We start from the raw sequence: 16,941 nt of genomic DNA on the forward strand, positions 1-16,941 counted from the left end.
TCTCTCAATTTATAAAACAACAAAACAGAACAGCTCAGTTTGTCTTGTCTTAGTGACACAACCATACAGCCCTCCAAGCAAGAGCTCAAAACAAATTGGGCCAAACAGAATTTTAACTCTCCCTCCTCCTGTGGGCATCCATGCTGCCTCCCACATCACTGTGGGCAGTACCACACCGCTCAGATGCAAAGTCACTGTATTCTGGGAAAGGTCTCTCCGCATAATCTGACTTCGAGTTCCTATCCAAATCTTCTTGACTCTAACAGCTTGAAACATGGCATTTTCTGTTCCTCTCTACTTTTGTCCCAAGTTCTAATCTACTTCCTGCCTTTAAGAAAAAGTTACTGTGAAAAAGCCCATGTAGGCTGGAAAATATTGTAATAGAAAATGAAAACAGAAAAGGAAATGAAATAAAGAATGAGAAAAGCACAGAAATTACTAGCATTCCACTCTATGAACATATAGCATGCACACATTCTCAATACTTAGAAGAGTTCTCAAAAAGGAATTCATCAAACTGCAAGAAGGCACTGATGAAGGTGACAGTAACAGCAAGCTGTGAGGCACACAGATGGGAATTTTTCCCACTTAAGATGTGATAAAAGCGGATCATGACAGAGCTCTCCAAAGTCATGCAATGATACAAGGAATAAGACATGGACAGTCAACTACTCCTCCTAACACAGGAATCTGGGGGTATGAAGTGCACCTAATTAGGTGGCAGTTTGAAAATCAACAAGAATGAATGTAACACACCAATCAGCTATGTAAATCACTGCTACAGGATGCTGTGGAGGTTAAAGGAATTTTACGAACTAGATTAAAAAAGGAGAAGGTACAAACCTGTACATGATCCAACAAGTCCCTAACTATTGATTGCTGGAAGCTAGAAAAGTATGATGGGAAGGTCACTCTGTATTTAATTTTTTCTTAATACTATTTACTTAAAAAATTTGTCAGTAAGAAACCAAAAATGTTATACCATTGGTCTGACCCAGGAAGGCATGCTTTCTGTTCATCTGCAAGAAAGCTGCATGTCTTAGAATGTGGATTTTATTATAGACAGAGCTGATGGCATTGCCTGCCTTTTAAGATTGCCTGCCATTTCCTGTTGTAAGTCTCTGTTTTCCATGTGCTTATGGTTTGCACAACTGCAACTCAAAATTTCAGGCTGAAATTTCTGATTCTGAATGTCTGCCTCAGGCTGAATATTTTAGAAAGTTTCAGGTAAAACGGTTCTGCAACTTCTGAGTATCAGGGTAAGAAAAAGTATATACTTTTAGCATGTCTTCCCCTTCCTGTTCTGTCTTGTGGTGATAGGAAACAGGCCCTATTTTGATTACAGAAATGTAAAATTGTGTAGACTGCAGAACATAACTATATTATCTCAAGCATTGACTGAGGTCTATGCGTTGTCCTGTCACGTTCAGTGACTCCTATAAAACTTCTAAACAGAGTATCCAATGCTTTAATCAGAATTTGCACTTTATCTTACTAGGTGACATGCAAGGACCCAAACAGAAACAGTTCTGCCATTAAAAAAAAACCCAAACAAAAAACAAACAACTGATGTAGCATTTGGATTTTATTGCTCAATAAATACACTGAACTAGCCCTTACATGCCTAGAAGCTAGTTTGCCTAAACTGATGTAAGAAAAACAAAATTCTGGAAAAATAATAATGAGAAAAGTTACGCCACATGCTGCAACTGAGAAAATCTAGGTAATTAGTTTTTGAAATTACTTCCAGTAATTTTTAACACTGAACCTAGAAGAGCAGTGACTTTGCTTATGTATGTAACTTGTAACTACGGTAAAATGGCTTTAAACTGCATCTTTTTTGATATTTTGCAACATATGCTGAATGACAATACATTAACAATTTTGGTTGTGTAACAGCTGCCTTTATTACTAAATCTCAGAAACAACAATGCTCTGTTTCTTCAGCAGCATGAACAGAGCGTTATACACTGCAAAAAAGCCAGAACTCTGTATTTTAAGTTCTCCACCGGTCTATTTCAGCAATCACTCTTCTGGCTTGACTCAAACTGCACAGTAAAAAAGGAATAATTGCACTTTAATAAGAGGTTTTGGAAAGCCAACGTGACACAGTTATACATTTCAAGCAATCGCTGTCTACTTGACAGATTTACTGACAATGTAAACATTAATGGTGCATTAAAAGTAACTACTATATAAAGGGTTGCATTGCATTTTAGCAAAAAGTAATACGCATACTCTTAATCTAGCAAGGATACAATTAAATAAACTATATAATCTCTGCTTTTTTAATCATTTGGTATTTAATAACAGTTACAGCAACTCCATATTTGGTCAAAGACAGGCAAGACAAGGTTTTTCCTACCATGGAGCTCTGCCAATACCTGACCACAACTCTGGTAGCTTAGGCAAGCTTCATACTGTCAAATATCTTGGAAAGGTTCCTATACTGACATACTTGTACTCAATCTTACTGCAGTTGCACATGCAGTTCTACAGGCACTTACACTATGCAAGTTGTGAACAGAAGCACGTTTAGCAAAACCTAAAATTTCCACTTCTTTTTATCTCTGGACAGTAAAAAATGTCTATTATTATCACCTCGTGTATTCTACCTAAAGAAAAACTACCAAGAGGTTACAGACATACTGTAAGAGACACTATAATTTTAACCTGCTCCATCTCATAAGTTGCAACTTTTACCTTGCCTTCCTGTTCACCAGGAAATGGATTTAAGCAGAGTAACTCAAAATACTTAATTTTACACTACTGATATATTAGGTAATTAAGACTCTGATGGTTTAATTCTGAAATAGTCATCTAATCCTTTATTAGTTATTTAATTCTTCATTATAGCTCCAAAATTATTATTCATTTATAAGATATATGCAGTAGGTTTGGGGGGAAGAAACATTATTCATCAGGTCTGGGGTTTTTTTGTTTTGGTTTTTTGTTTGTTTGTTTGAAATAAATTTTTACTACCGACTTCTATCAATTTTCATCACTGTTCAGTTCTGAAAGCTTCTAAATACTCAAGAATTTAATTTTCTATTTAAAGATAAAAGCAGTATCAATTCTTGCACTTAAATGCTCTTAAATATCTTTAATGGCACTACTTGTTAACTCAGGCTTCTTTTTACTCTCTTGTGGTTTGAGAGTCTCTTTTATATTGATGTAGAGATAATTATTTAAGTATTTCCATAGCAATTATTACTGTTGTCAGAACAATAATTGACAAAGAAAGCCACTACTATTCTGCAGTTGACATTTATTTTTAAGCTAGATATATCAATGTCTTGCTTCATACATGCTATTGCCAGATTGCACATCTCCAGCCCTATTACCCACCACGAGCAAGGCATCACAACATTACATACTTTGTCCTTCACTTGCTGAGATCAGAGCGTTCAAAACAACAGCTCTCAAAGCAACCATACTTGCCATCTTTGCCCATAACTACAACTATCACTGGTTAAAAGTTTGTGCAGGTCTCAAAGGAGTTAATTCCCTGTATTCAATAATAGGTGATTAATTTCGACATAAGTGGTAATATAATGAAGTTGTTTTCCGAGCAGGAAAAGTAATAAAACTTGAATTTTCACATATCTGTGTACTGGTTCCCATAGAGAAACAAGAATACCCAGAATCCTGGCAAGCATAGAATACTTGATTCTCACACTGGGCAAAAGACCCAAAAGTAATCAGGTGTTATGGTTAGTCTAAACCTACAAGTATGCTGCTATGTTGCATGTGCTTTCTGACTCTGGCTGATGACAAACAGAGTGTGTAACAGCTGTACTGTGCCTAATGTCCCTTAATGGGACATTGGCTTCAGTCACTTGCACCTATTTTCACAAATCTTACCAGAATTAAACTCTGAAATTTCTACTCTAAGTTTGACCGAAGTCAACCAATGTGTTCAAAAAGTAGATGAGGAAGTTCTAAGAAAAATACTGCCTAAGTTTGGTTTCCTAAGGAAAAAAGGCTAGAAACAGTAATAATTTTTTTACAGAGAACATTTTGGAATAAATGTTCGACTACTGTACCTGCATAGGACCTGGAACACAAGACAAAACCCTTTCTATGTTTTCAGAATTCACATCAACATCATTTACAGCAACTAGAGCATCTCCTGGAGATAAAACAGACAAAAGCATGAGAAAGTTAGATGGTATTACACCACAATACAAAGCCAAACAGTGTTTTGTTTTAAAAATTAATATGACATTCAAACAATCATAAATGTCTTTTTGTTACATTTAAGTAGGTGGTTTCTACAGGCAACATTTACTGTGTTTAGAAACATTAGTCTGTTACCTCAGTGCTCTTAAGACTTTACTGTCACACTTGTGACACAGTGTTACTTTTACAAAAGTAACTGTCAACGCCTCTCCTCTCCACCCAGGCTTATATCATTCTTGTTACTTGATCAGAAAACCCAACAACTTCACCAATCAAGTTATGCCCAAGAATTACTTTTTCCCTTCCAAAACTACCTTTGTTGAGTTGTCAATCCTGCTGCACTGCTATCTCCATTCATAGAAACACTACTGTTCCCAAAACCACTCCAAAACTCACTCTTCCTGCAGAAGCTTAGAAGTTTTAGGCCATCACTTACACCAAAGGTTTCAAGTGTTGGCTGAGCCTAACTAGGGGAGAAGCCCACCACCCTGAGCCCCTCTCTTTGAAGCAATCCTGGCAGTTATCATGCATATTAGTAACTCAGCTTAGTTCACTAAACTGGCAGAAAGCCATTCACTCCTCATTTCATCCCTTTGTCGCCCAAGCCACATCACAATTTAGTCCTTTCTCTTCTTTTCCATGCCTTGTCCACTGCTGTGGCTTCTTATTCTGCCCTCTTCATGCTTTTATCTTAATTTATTATGTCAGTTCTTCCTGCCTAACGGCACCTTGCGTTTTCTAAATCTAACTCTCTTCTCATTACTGGAAATGGGGAGAAAAACAACAGGATCCCAAAGAAAAAGTCTTTAACCGCAAATAGAAAAGGTTTGAAAAATTAAAGGCAGTAGTTACAAAAGCAAAGAGAACCAAATTAGAGCTTAAAAAACCCATTAAAATTTGAAGTACAAAAATCAGACTGGGATTTCTATCCGAAGTAAGTGAAAATATTCTAGAGAAGTATGCCAGTAATAATTAGGCGATAACCTCTGCCTCATCCCCCTCAAAGAGACACATGCTTAAGCATGGAGTGTGTTAAGAAGGATGAGAGAGACCTGTGAAAAAAACCTACCTGTGAAGTTAAAAAACATAAAGTAAAATAACATCAAAAGGTAAAACTACTTAGATCTGTCAAAAGGAATAGAGATTGAAAAGTGAAAATAGAAGGTTTTTTTGACATTTATCTGCTTAAAGAAAAAAAGGAAGCCGCAGTAAGGATACCTATTAAAGATATTTCCGGTGTGGTAGTGGGAGACTAAATCAACCAAAAGATTTGGATACTTAGGCTGGCAATTTGGAATGTCAGTCCAACATTTAAGGTGAGATTTTAAGTTGAACCTACATCAGAAAAACTCTTACTAAAAGGACAGTTCTTCATGATTTCTCTAATGTCAACATCCAAAGTTGGAAGCACTTTTTAGTATAAAAAAACACTCTATCACAGAGGAAGAAGCCAATAAATATTACTAGAATAACAGAAATATAATGGAATTAAATAGTATATTCATTCTCAAGGCGGCAGCCAGGTAACACAAAACATGAAAAAGATAAAACATCCAGATGCATTAGGAAAGGCATTTGCTTTGAATATAGGCAAGTATTAATAGGACCTGACAGGATCCCATCCAGTGTATGCCTTATAATTTTACCCACCAGTGCTCAAAAAAAAATGAAATCAAGTGAGATCAGATACATAGAAGTAATGCTGCAGTGACCATGGGAAATGGAGAACCTGTTTATGTTGGTTAAAGATGAAGTCAGTAAACATTAAGCATGAAAGCAGCTGGAGTAGAAATCAGAAGGTTCTGTAGTCTCAAAATAGAGACTTTCTAAAAAGCTTTCCAATAAGGCTATCTAGGGCAAAATACCTAAGATGAGGCAACATAAATTTATGAAAAGAACTGTACAAAGTGACTGCTAGTGACACCAGGATACAAGACTTGATGGTTCATTAAGTCCTTTCCAGAGCAAAATATTCAACTTCAGTGTAACAAAACAGGCCTTATTTTCTACTTGATTTTCTTTGGTGTCACTTTCAGTTGTCTCTGCTTTCTGTCCTATTGGGTGAAACACTTGATTAGTTTACAGCTTGAATCATCTTCTGTCTAGGGAAAGGGAAGAAAAGAAAAGAAATTAGCTTCTTTCTTAACACTGACAGTGACTTGATTCCAAGGTCATTCTAATTCCTTACAGGTGTGAACTAAAAATACCAAGAGTTGCTCTGGAAGAGCAAATTGAAAACCAAGCACAATTTTGCTTGAGCTGCACAAAGACTCCCTCAAAAATTCCACATCCTCTCCAAGATAATTAAGATTTTAAAAAGAACGTAACATGTAAGATGAGACACTTAAATGACTGAAAAAATGAAAAAAGGATTGACTGAGGTATTCAGTTTTCTTTCAAACTAGGTACTCTTGAGCTTTGTTTCCTAGGGAAATGACGCATCTCCAATTGTACTATGAACAGCTTTGATCCCATTACTAAATTTCAGCCAAAGCTGGAAGAGAAGGCTCAAGTCATGTTACACGCCACAAGTTCTCTTCATAGACTGCTGGATAGAGAAGCTCCCCCCGCTTTTCCTTCCCTCTCCTGCCCCAGGCAAAGCTGCACCCTGAGCTCATCACCTGCCCTGTTTGTGCACCAGGCTGGCCAGTCTGTACAGGGGCAGTTCAGAATCAGACACAGCAAACACCGATTTGTCCAAAAAGCTGTTAGAGGACAGGAGAGTGAATGGTAATATAACAGCAGTACAAGGCATCCCCATGGGGGGAAAGGCACGAGGGGAAGAATTCTGGCATAGCAAAAGTATGTGGATATAACGTAAATCCAAAGACAGCTGGACAGTTCATCCTTTCCTGTGTTCAGAGGTTTTTTTATTTCTATCTACATTTACATCTCATCACACTTAGGTGAGCCTCATTGGAAAAGGTGAAATAAACCCGCATGGCCCTCACAGCTAGTGTCGCTACACTTGCGGCCTTAGGGGAACTGTATGAATTCCAGAGCACGCTAAGCAGGCCAGAAGCTGATACCTATCCTAGTCTTCTGCACCAGGACATGTGCAAAGCCAGTGGCAACATTATAGCAGTAATGCTACACCTGCAATAGAAAAACCCTCAGCCAGCTAGTAGCAGGAGCTCTCATCACTCTTCCAGGCAGTGTAAAGAGATGAGAAAATGGATATGGATTCATAGCAAATGCGCATGTTATTTTAAGCCTTGACTTGGCAACAAAAACACACTCAACTGCAGAAATAAAGCACTGAGCAACTACAAGGTTCAGTATGTATTTCAAGTTTTCTAGGGAGAAGACTTGCTCAGCTCAAACTAACACGGTAATGATAGTGACATTCATTCTAAGGAAAAGCAGAATCTGTGTCTCTAAGGTCTCTCAATGTCCTGAGAATCTAGTAAAGACAACAGCATTTGAAAGTTTAGAAGAATTCTGACAACTTATCATTATTTCTATCTTCTACCTTGTTGTTAAATACCATCAAATACAACTGGAATTCTTCCCAGGCACGAGGTTGATTGCTCAAAATAGGTGCAAAACACAATTAAGGCCAATGGGAGAAAGAACACTCTTTTTAACTAACCATCAATAAGGAAATACAGAATCCCCCTAAAAAGCAAGCAATATTCCTCTTTAATATACTGGGCAGCAATCAACTGCTCACTCTTACTTTACATCAAATCAAAATTCATTCCTACTCTTTCTTACAGCAAAGCCAAGAAAAGGTTAAGTTTTATTATACACACAAAAATGTTATCGTTCCTTGGAATTAATTAAATTGTTTTTTCCTATTTCAAGTAATAGTAGCTCTCTTCCTAACCTCTGTGTTTCTTGATGAACAACACAGTAAAGTTTTAGCCTATCAAATCTTCAATACAACAGTAACTCAAAGACAAGAAAGTTGAAAGTTAAGCAGTATTTAAAAGCAACTCAGTAAGCCCACGCCAGAGCCCCAGGACTTGAAAATTAGTAATCAAAAGCAGAGCATTCAGGCTACTCTAATATAACAAGAAATTATAAACAGAATTACTGCATTCTTTGCTGAAGAACACAGTATTAAAGATCATAATTCACAAATACAAAAGAAAGCATAAATTGCTCTTGTACTAATCTGGAGCACTGTTAAACAAGAGTTGTTTGTGTTCTGTTTGTTTTACCAGAGACACTACAAATTCTGTTCTAAAGACAACAGTCAAGTCCTCTAACCCACACAGACATTCAAACCAGCTGCACATATTTTGTGAAGACATATGCACCTTAGCACTTAAGGGAATATTTCTGAACCACATCTCCCAGGGTGGAACATAGAAAGACACTTTGAAAGGAGAAGATCCATCAGTATGTACATATTATATACTCAAAGTGTTTTATTTATTTGACACCTAACATACATATGTAAAACCTTCATCACATCAGTAAATATTTATTCTATTCAATTTGTAAAAATGTAATCATGTACCATAAATGGAACAGCCTTCCAGAAGACACAGCCAAAGCAGTCCTGTAACACTGGCTTCATTTTGCCAGAAAATGCTGTATCACTACTAAAGAACTGCAACTTGATGTACAACTGAGAAAATCTACGTTTATCAGCATGGAATTCCCAGAATGGGGGTGTGTCTATGTGTTTGCAATTTTCCTTCTTTTCTTTTTGCCAAACACAACAGCATTCAAAGAATAGAGACTATAAAGTAACAGAATGAAAGACATCACTGGCACAATAGGAAGCATGTAAAATTATGAACACAGAATATATTAAAGCAGAACATGACCACAAGCTCTACCCAGTGTGATAATTAATGCCAGCAAAAGAGTTTATATATGCAAGCGTTTCTTTGTTAGTTTCACATCTATATGTTCTTTGAGAATTGTTTCCTCCTCTTCAGCAGTATGAAAAACTTAGAGAAAGTGAGACTTAGATCTTCAGACATTAAGTCAGTCAAAAAAATTGCACAAATGTATTAAGTTTAATCTAATTTCACTTACTTAATGCTTAATCAATTTATGTTAAATGAAATACAAGGGTGAATGGTGTTTGCAATTGTTTAAGTTGATCTAACTTGATGGTTTGCAGAGTTAAGTCAGATTTTCCCAGACTAAAACATTGCTGAGTTTCAGATGTAGAGCGACATTTCACTAGCAGAGAGAAAAAAGTTCTACAGATGGTACTGCAAATACATTTTTAAACCACTCTTGTGCTCTTATGAAGGGGGGAGGGAACCCTCCAACTAACTCTTAAGTACAGAGATCAAAGGGAACTTTTTCCTTTTTGCTGAAGTAGATGTATAAACTTACATAGACAAGGAGACATTTACATGAAATGTTGTTTCGTAGCCTGATATAAAATAATACAAAATTTTGCTTTTTTGTTTTAGCTTTTTCAACAACATGGCTGTACACAAAAATTTTCCTGTATACTACTAAATAGAATAGCACTTGACCTGCTCTTACTGGTTTGCATTTCTACCAGCCAGTAAGATCACTATTGTCTGTCATGAAAGTCACCAGAACATTGGAACTAAGCCTCACTCAGTTCCATTTTCAGAGACACAGTGAGCAACTGCAATAGAGGAAATACATTTTCTTCAGGCAGCTCCAGGATAACAGACCTTGAGTCAATAAATTTATCTTTAGAAAAATATATGTCCTTCCCTTTAAGGAATAAAGTAAGCATTTTTTTAATCCCATAATAATGAATAATCAAGCTTCCGAGTTCTATCACTTAGTGTAAAAAGATTCTCAGTCCAAAAAGAAACCATAAGATGTCCATATACGTTCTCCACACAATGACAAGCAGAACTGAATTTTACTAAAGTGATGGAACAGAGAGAGGAGAGAGGAATTCTTTCTTATTTTCTTTGTTCTGTCTTTCCATCTTAACATTAAAGAAGACTTCTCACATCCAGTCAGTATTAGCTAAAAACAGTATATATTGATCTCAAGCACCTAGTTTGCATGCAGCTGATGAAATTATTCCTGCTTTTTTAAAGGCAAAGTTTAGAAAAGTCTTTGGGACTGCTGGCATCCCTAAAATGTTTATTTCGGAACTGCCTATCACTTTGCCACATGAGGCACAGGTCTATTACTTTTGTTAAATACCCATTCCCTAGAGAGAAACCTGCAAGCACCATTTCTAAAATCAAATCTTCTTTGCATTAAGCCAGGGGACACAATGGATAAGTGAATACCACTTCCATACTGTAATGGGAAGTGAACATTTTTGGCGGAATTAAAATCAGAACCATGTTGCTCACATGGGAGAGGACTGAGGACACTTTTTTCATGAAACCCTGATACTTAGTTTCCTCTGTTCTTGGTAATGACTTGGTGGAAGTACTTATAAATGTTCACATACTCCTGTCCAAAAAAGGCAAAGTATGGAACGCATTCTACTGAAGAAAGCCAGATCAATTACTCGCTTTATATGTTAGCAGGCTGCTTTTACCCAAACCAATGCTGTTATGCTTCACGAGGAGATTAAAAGAACATAAACGACATCCCAAACTCCACAGCGAGAACACAGCAAAGCTTACGCAAGCTCTGTATTTCTATCTTGCATGCCCAACATCTCTACTTTGGAGAGCCTTTTCAACAAGGACACCATATATGGTAATTCCTCATGAAAATCTCCAACTCTCACAGTATTTTGGTCCTTTCAAGGACATTCTTCTTACAGGACTCTTAGTTCTATGGTCTGCAAATGACAAAAACAGCACTTACTTTAACTATCCGAAGATGACTGCAAGTTGCTTATTTTTATATAAATGAATTCCTGTTTTAAATTTCTATAGCATAGACTAGTTGTTTAACAGACATACTTAGCTTCCTAGCAACGATGGCCTGTTTTACCAAAACTTCAGAACAGCGATATCTGCGTGTTTACTATTAAAATGAGCAAAAATGACTACATAAACTTCTCTTCATTCAGGGAAAACAAACAAATAACCCTCCCACAAAACATCAATAGAATTATTGGATTAGAAACCCACATAAAACCATTTGTCAGTAAAGTTGAAGGGTCCAGATCCCAACCCCATTAAGCTTGCAACAGCAGTCTGCATCTTTTGCATATTTGTCCAAAACTGGATTATTATAGCTCATCTTTACTATCATCCAAGATTAATCCCTGTCCCTGGGTAGCTTTTGTATTTTTTTGACAATCGTACCTACAGATCAGATGAGAGAATTCATGCAAACCATTCAGATATTCAGTGATGAGAGCAGTAAGAACAGAAGATAATTTCAAAGAGGGTAACAACAGTATGCTCTGCTAGTGAAAAGAGCTTTCCTATATTTTCAGAGTCATTGAAATTACTTCTCCGTTTGTGCTATAGTAAAGATGACTATCATAAGCATTTATAAGAAGTATTCCCTGCTGTGAATCGGCTAGGTTTCAATCTGAATGGGGGGTGTGATCAAATTATAATGGCATTTCCTCTCAGAACCCTTATCTGCCTGGATCTAAAAGTGCATATTTAGTGGAGCTTTTTATCCTTGAAGATACGCTCGAAGATGAGATTAGAAAGTTTTACACAGCAGACCAGACTTTGCATATTGTTAATAATGAACTCAAGGCAGGCAAAAAGTTTTGCCAAAAATACAAAAGACACTTAAAAAACATGAGATAAAAGCAACTGTATTTCATCTTAACCAAAATGAAAGTGACAGCAAGAATTTAAAATTTAATCAATGAGGGCTTTTTTGTTTTGAAAATTTAAGATGGATGCTGAACTGCTAAATATATTTTTAAAAAAATAATGAACTGATAAACACCACATGGATAGAGTGGCATCTTTTTACATATTTACAAAGCGGCAGGGTTTTTTTAGCTTGCAAAACTGCTGTCCTTAGTTTCATATGGTCAGTGCCTGCATTCTACTTGGTTAATAAAGTACAGCAACAAGACTTACGACTTCCATATGCAATCTTAAAAAAAAATTAAAGTGTAATGCACAAATAATAAACAGATGTTTTAAGTGTTCAAAGCTATAAGGGATACACATTTCAGAATAAATTGAAGAAGCCACCTGAGGAAAGTGATTATTTAGGGGGGGGAAAAGCAGTTATTTCTACTAAAAAATGTTAAAGCAATAACCACTTTGTAACTGTTTATTCAGAGTGCAAAAATGAAGAGAGATTAGTCTCCCTTACAATTCAACTTTGGTAGCCATTTAAGTGGCTACCATACTTATCACAGACAAATTAACTAATTTGCCAATGAAAGTACAAAGTGATCAGTAACTTGGTTATTATTTAACAAATCACAAACCCACGTCTTGGAAAAAATAATCTAGAGAGCTCAAATGTTAAATGAGACGAGAGAGTTAGAAAACTCAGGCATAACCAGCAGGATTTTGGTAGCAGGGTGCTGCAGCAGGAGTGCCCCGTGTGACAAGAGGTCATGAGCTGTCTTATGCTGCTTGTAGCCAGTTCTGGAGCTGGTGTAAGCAACTCACCACATACCAAAACATCACCTGGCCATGGCACCTCTACCCAAACGTATCTAAGAGCAAGCAACAGTCACTAGGGGAAGAGTTGTAGCCCACGGAGGGGCTGTCGCCTGTGAAGGAGTCATGCTGCAGCAGAGGAAAACAAGAAAGCAGCAAGGAGTAGCAGAAGGAAAACATCACACACACAATCACCCACAATCTCTTGTTAACACTGTACATCCCAACCCCTTTGAGTAACGGGTGGCACATGCAGTGAAAACAACAGTACCCAAGACAGGGAAAGGGGAGAGGTGTTTGGTTGAAGCTGAGCTGGGAGAAGACAGGTGAAAAGGCATTTTTTCAATTGTTTGGGGTCTTGTTTTGTTTTCACCTTCTCAGCACCTTAAACAGCTATCTGAAGTTTTATACTAATTGGCAAAAAATTAAATTCAGTAACAACTCCCTGAGTCAAGAATGTTTGCCTGCAAACGGATGTTGCAAACTGGTCACCAGGAAGACCACAGAACAACACATTAAAGCACGTATTTTAGAAGGAAAACACACTAAGTATTTGCTTCACAAAAGACTACTACAAAAAATGGTCTGCGCCATTGAAAGCTATTAATATATTAATACGCAAAACAAGAGCATGTTAATATCTCTGCATATGCAGGCCGATGATGAACAAAGTTATAACCAAAGCAGCCAGCACGCATGATGCTATACTGATCAGGGATTCCTCATTTGTGATGGCTCAAGCAGCTGCTAATTTTTGTGCAGATACTTCAATTTTAGACTGACCACAGGAATATTCTTTACTGACTGTTTCCACGATTCCTAAAACTTACTTTTAACAACAAGAAAAAAGCAAATTTCTACTGTATTTTTCTTGAACTTCCCGTCCAATTCAGATCCTGTGAGACTGAACTAAAGTTGCTTCTAAACCAGGCTTTGAGTGTATACCATACCTATCCCATCCTCTGACATGCTGTGGAGAAGCAGTAAAACAGACAGTCCAGAACAAAAATTTTTTTACTCTATATTCTTTATGTAGACAGCACTGAAACATGAACATCTAATTTATGCAAAGCATCCCTATTTCTAGATACCACATAAAAATGCTAGAGTACTCAGTGTTCACTATAGATATATAATTTCAAAGTATTTTTATATGAAAATTATACATTTTATACGGTTGGCACAGAACACAGCTCATTTTCCTGGTTAAGAGCTGAATAACTACAGTATGCTTAAAAGTATTTGTTTCCAATGTGTAAAAACAGGCAATATTAGTTGATGATAGCCTAGGACATATTAAACTGCTTAAACTCTTTAGATTAATTTAAATGTTCTTCTATTTAAAACAAACTAAAAACCACACAGTTTTTGTCCTCACTAGCTCCAGATCAAGTACCATCTCCATTTAGGTTAGCTTTATCTCCTGGATCTGGTACTTGCCCACACTGTTCTGATTTCACACCTGCTCGTACAAACATGCAGTGATATACAAATTTGTGTCCCAAAATTAACTTACAGGTTATAAATACCCACTCTTACACTAATGAGATTAAATACCATTAAGCAGATCAAGCTTCCCCCCCGCCAAGTCTGCATCCCCCACTTCTTGACTAATCAGTTCTTTCTGGTAAAATTTGAAAGTTATCCAATTTTCCCTCTGGAGTATTCTTTAGCATTCCTACCAAAAACACACGCTAGAAGAATCAGCCAGTCAAAGCACGATCTGCCTTTTTACACACACAACATTGGAATTTCAAAAGCACCCATGCTGATTTTGTGGGATTTGTGCTACTATAGTATTAAAATTGTCATGATCTTCTAACCAACATCAATCACATCTCTGTTCTCTCTCTATAAAGGACCAACTTCTATGGTGACCAAACAAACTTCCACCCTTTACAGACATAGGTTAGCTGTCTCACATTTACTGCCTCTGAGGTTGGGGTCTTCTCTTGTGCCAACTCTTTTTAATGGCCTGTTGCTGCTGGAAGTAGGAGTACTTCTGCTCCTTCACTACCAGCCACTGAAGTTCATTCCCCTCCATTATTCACACTCGGGTGCTTGTCAGACCTTCTGTGACCCAAGTTTAACTTAACTACACCAGCAAAAACTAGACAAGCAATTTTTCTTCTGCGTTCATTTTCTGCCAGGTTATTTAGTTGCATCAGCTCATGGAAGTGTCTTACAAGAGCCAAACCAACACAAAGGAGAGCTGCTACACTGGCTCACTGCCGCCTCAAACTGCAGACCCACTATGTATTTTGGACGCCTTCTGAAGGAGCAGCTGTTACACTTGCTAAACAGAAGAATATCCAAACAGGGCTGTGCAGAAAGTTTGTAACATACGAATATATCTTACTCAGTATTTTTTCCTCATTTTTATGGTATAAAATCCATTTAAAGCATATACAGCAAAGCTTTTTATCTAAGGGGGATGGTGTGGAAGAGAATTAAAACAAAACACAGTATTTGGCAGACAATAGCTCTTCCCCAGTCCCATATTTCTACTGAGCAAATTCTGCAGTAAATTAAAGGTGGTGGTGGTGTATTTGTTGCTCCAAGTTCAAGCTGCTCACTCCCTGTATGCCCAAAGGATAGCCATCTCCTAACTATATTAACACCTTCCAGTTTAGGCCACATGTTCTGAAAGCCACTAATATAGTAAAGTTGAATAGGTTACAAAACATCGGATGCAGTGACATTGATTTAAAATAATCCCTCAAGAACTGACAAAATAGTAGTTGTAAGTAATTGCTTATGTCTCAGGAATATTCCCGTCAGCTGCCTCAAAAAAACGCAATTCTAAAAATCAACGTTTTAAAGGAGGAGTGCAGAAGTTAACTACTCATTTGATTACTTACCGATCAAGATTTGACCCGTTTTCATTGCTGAACTACCTGGCACCAACCCATGTACTACAAGCTTCTCTTCACCGATTCCTCTGATGACTTTATCCTTCCTGACTTGTTTCTCTGCTCTTCTGCTGCTCCATGAAGACTGATGGATGATCCCTACTAAGGCCTCCAGCAATCTGTGCTGCTCATCCTCTCCAGCACTGTACAGTTTTCTGGGATTTACATAAACATATACATCTTTGTATTTTTGCTGAACAGTGACACCCATTTTCTGAGTGGATTGGTGTTTCAATATGGAAGTAGGACCAGTGGAGTGCACATTACAGCTTCCGCTGCCTTTCTTACCAGATTGCTTTGGTAAAAGATTCTTTTTTTTTAATATTTTGGTCAGTTTCTTCAGTTCATACTTTCTTGCTTTTCGTGATCCCTCTTGAATAACTTCAGCTTCATTTTCACGAAACCGGACATGATTCACTGCCGGCATTTCTGGACAGCTGTTCTGAAGCAGAGTTTCTTCTTCACTTTCACTCAATTCTAAATAAAATAATTCCCCATTTTTCTGCACAACATCCAACCATTCAGGCTCAAGGTCACTGTGAAAGAAAGAAGAATGATCAGTGACAGCTCTGATAAGGAAGACTGCTATGCAAGTGATAACTGATTACTTCCAGTAGGTAGAGAATAGGGAGAATGCAAGGAAAAAAAAAGGAAAAAAGAATGTTGTCTCCTGAATATTGAAAGCTTAACTGCTTTAAGTTTGTGATGAGGGTAAGAGGTCTTCTTGGACAAATGATGGATATGGCAAGGAAAGACATCCCTCCCAGATGTTAAAAGAGTTTCTTCAGATGCCTTACAGGAAAATAGCCATTGCAAAAAGCAATATTCCCTCTTCTGAAAGCAAACAAAAAAACCCAACCACAAACAGTTTCTTTCACCAAGTTTTAACTAGTAATGGGGGCTTTCTCTTAGAGAAAAAAATGCTATCCTATTTGTTCTCTCCCATTATTTTTTTCCCTTATACATTTATAAGAAGGATTGTACCGCAAGCCCTTTAGAAAGACAAGATTAACATTTTTAGATCACCTCAATATAACCAAAAAACCCAAGACAAAATCTAGGTAACACTTTTTAAGACAACTTAAAAATAGCATACTCAAGCTTACATGCAAAAATACACAACAACAAAAAAAGGCAGCACTGCTATACAAAAAGTTCTAGCAGCTGGAATGGATCGCTAAGTCATTAGCAACAAGCTGCTGCAAAGAAAAGGCAAAGCAACTACAGGATGTATTAACAGAAGTACCATCTGCACAAAAATTTTTGTCCTAATTTGGCAATGGCAAATGTCAACCACGTCCAGTTTCGGATAGAACATATTAAGATGTAGTAACTGGAAGAAGTCCAGAGACAAATAGTAAGTAGTTTATAAACATATTTTAAAGGGAAAG

The 16,941-nt window shown here is 37.1% G+C and overlaps 1 protein-coding gene across 1 annotated transcript in view; it reads right to left on the bottom strand.

Moving 5' to 3' along the window:
* Positions 1-16,106, bottom strand: part of INTU (inturned planar cell polarity protein) — a 42,247-nt gene extending 26,141 nt beyond the window's left edge. Inside the window, exons 1-2 of the mRNA XM_010292625.1 lie at positions 15,500-16,106; positions 4,047-4,132 (exon numbers count right to left, since the gene is read on the bottom strand). Of these exons, the coding sequence (XP_010290927.1) occupies positions 4,047-4,132; positions 15,500-15,977 (564 nt within the window). The 5' untranslated portion in view covers positions 15,978-16,106. The remainder of the gene's footprint in view (positions 1-4,046; positions 4,133-15,499) is intronic.
* Positions 16,107-16,941: the final 835 nt, after the last annotated feature.

This window comes from Phaethon lepturus, unplaced genomic scaffold (genome assembly GCF_000687285.1).
Source record: "Phaethon lepturus isolate BGI_N335 unplaced genomic scaffold, ASM68728v1 scaffold20760, whole genome shotgun sequence".
Taxonomy (NCBI): domain Eukaryota; kingdom Metazoa; phylum Chordata; class Aves; order Phaethontiformes; family Phaethontidae; genus Phaethon; species Phaethon lepturus.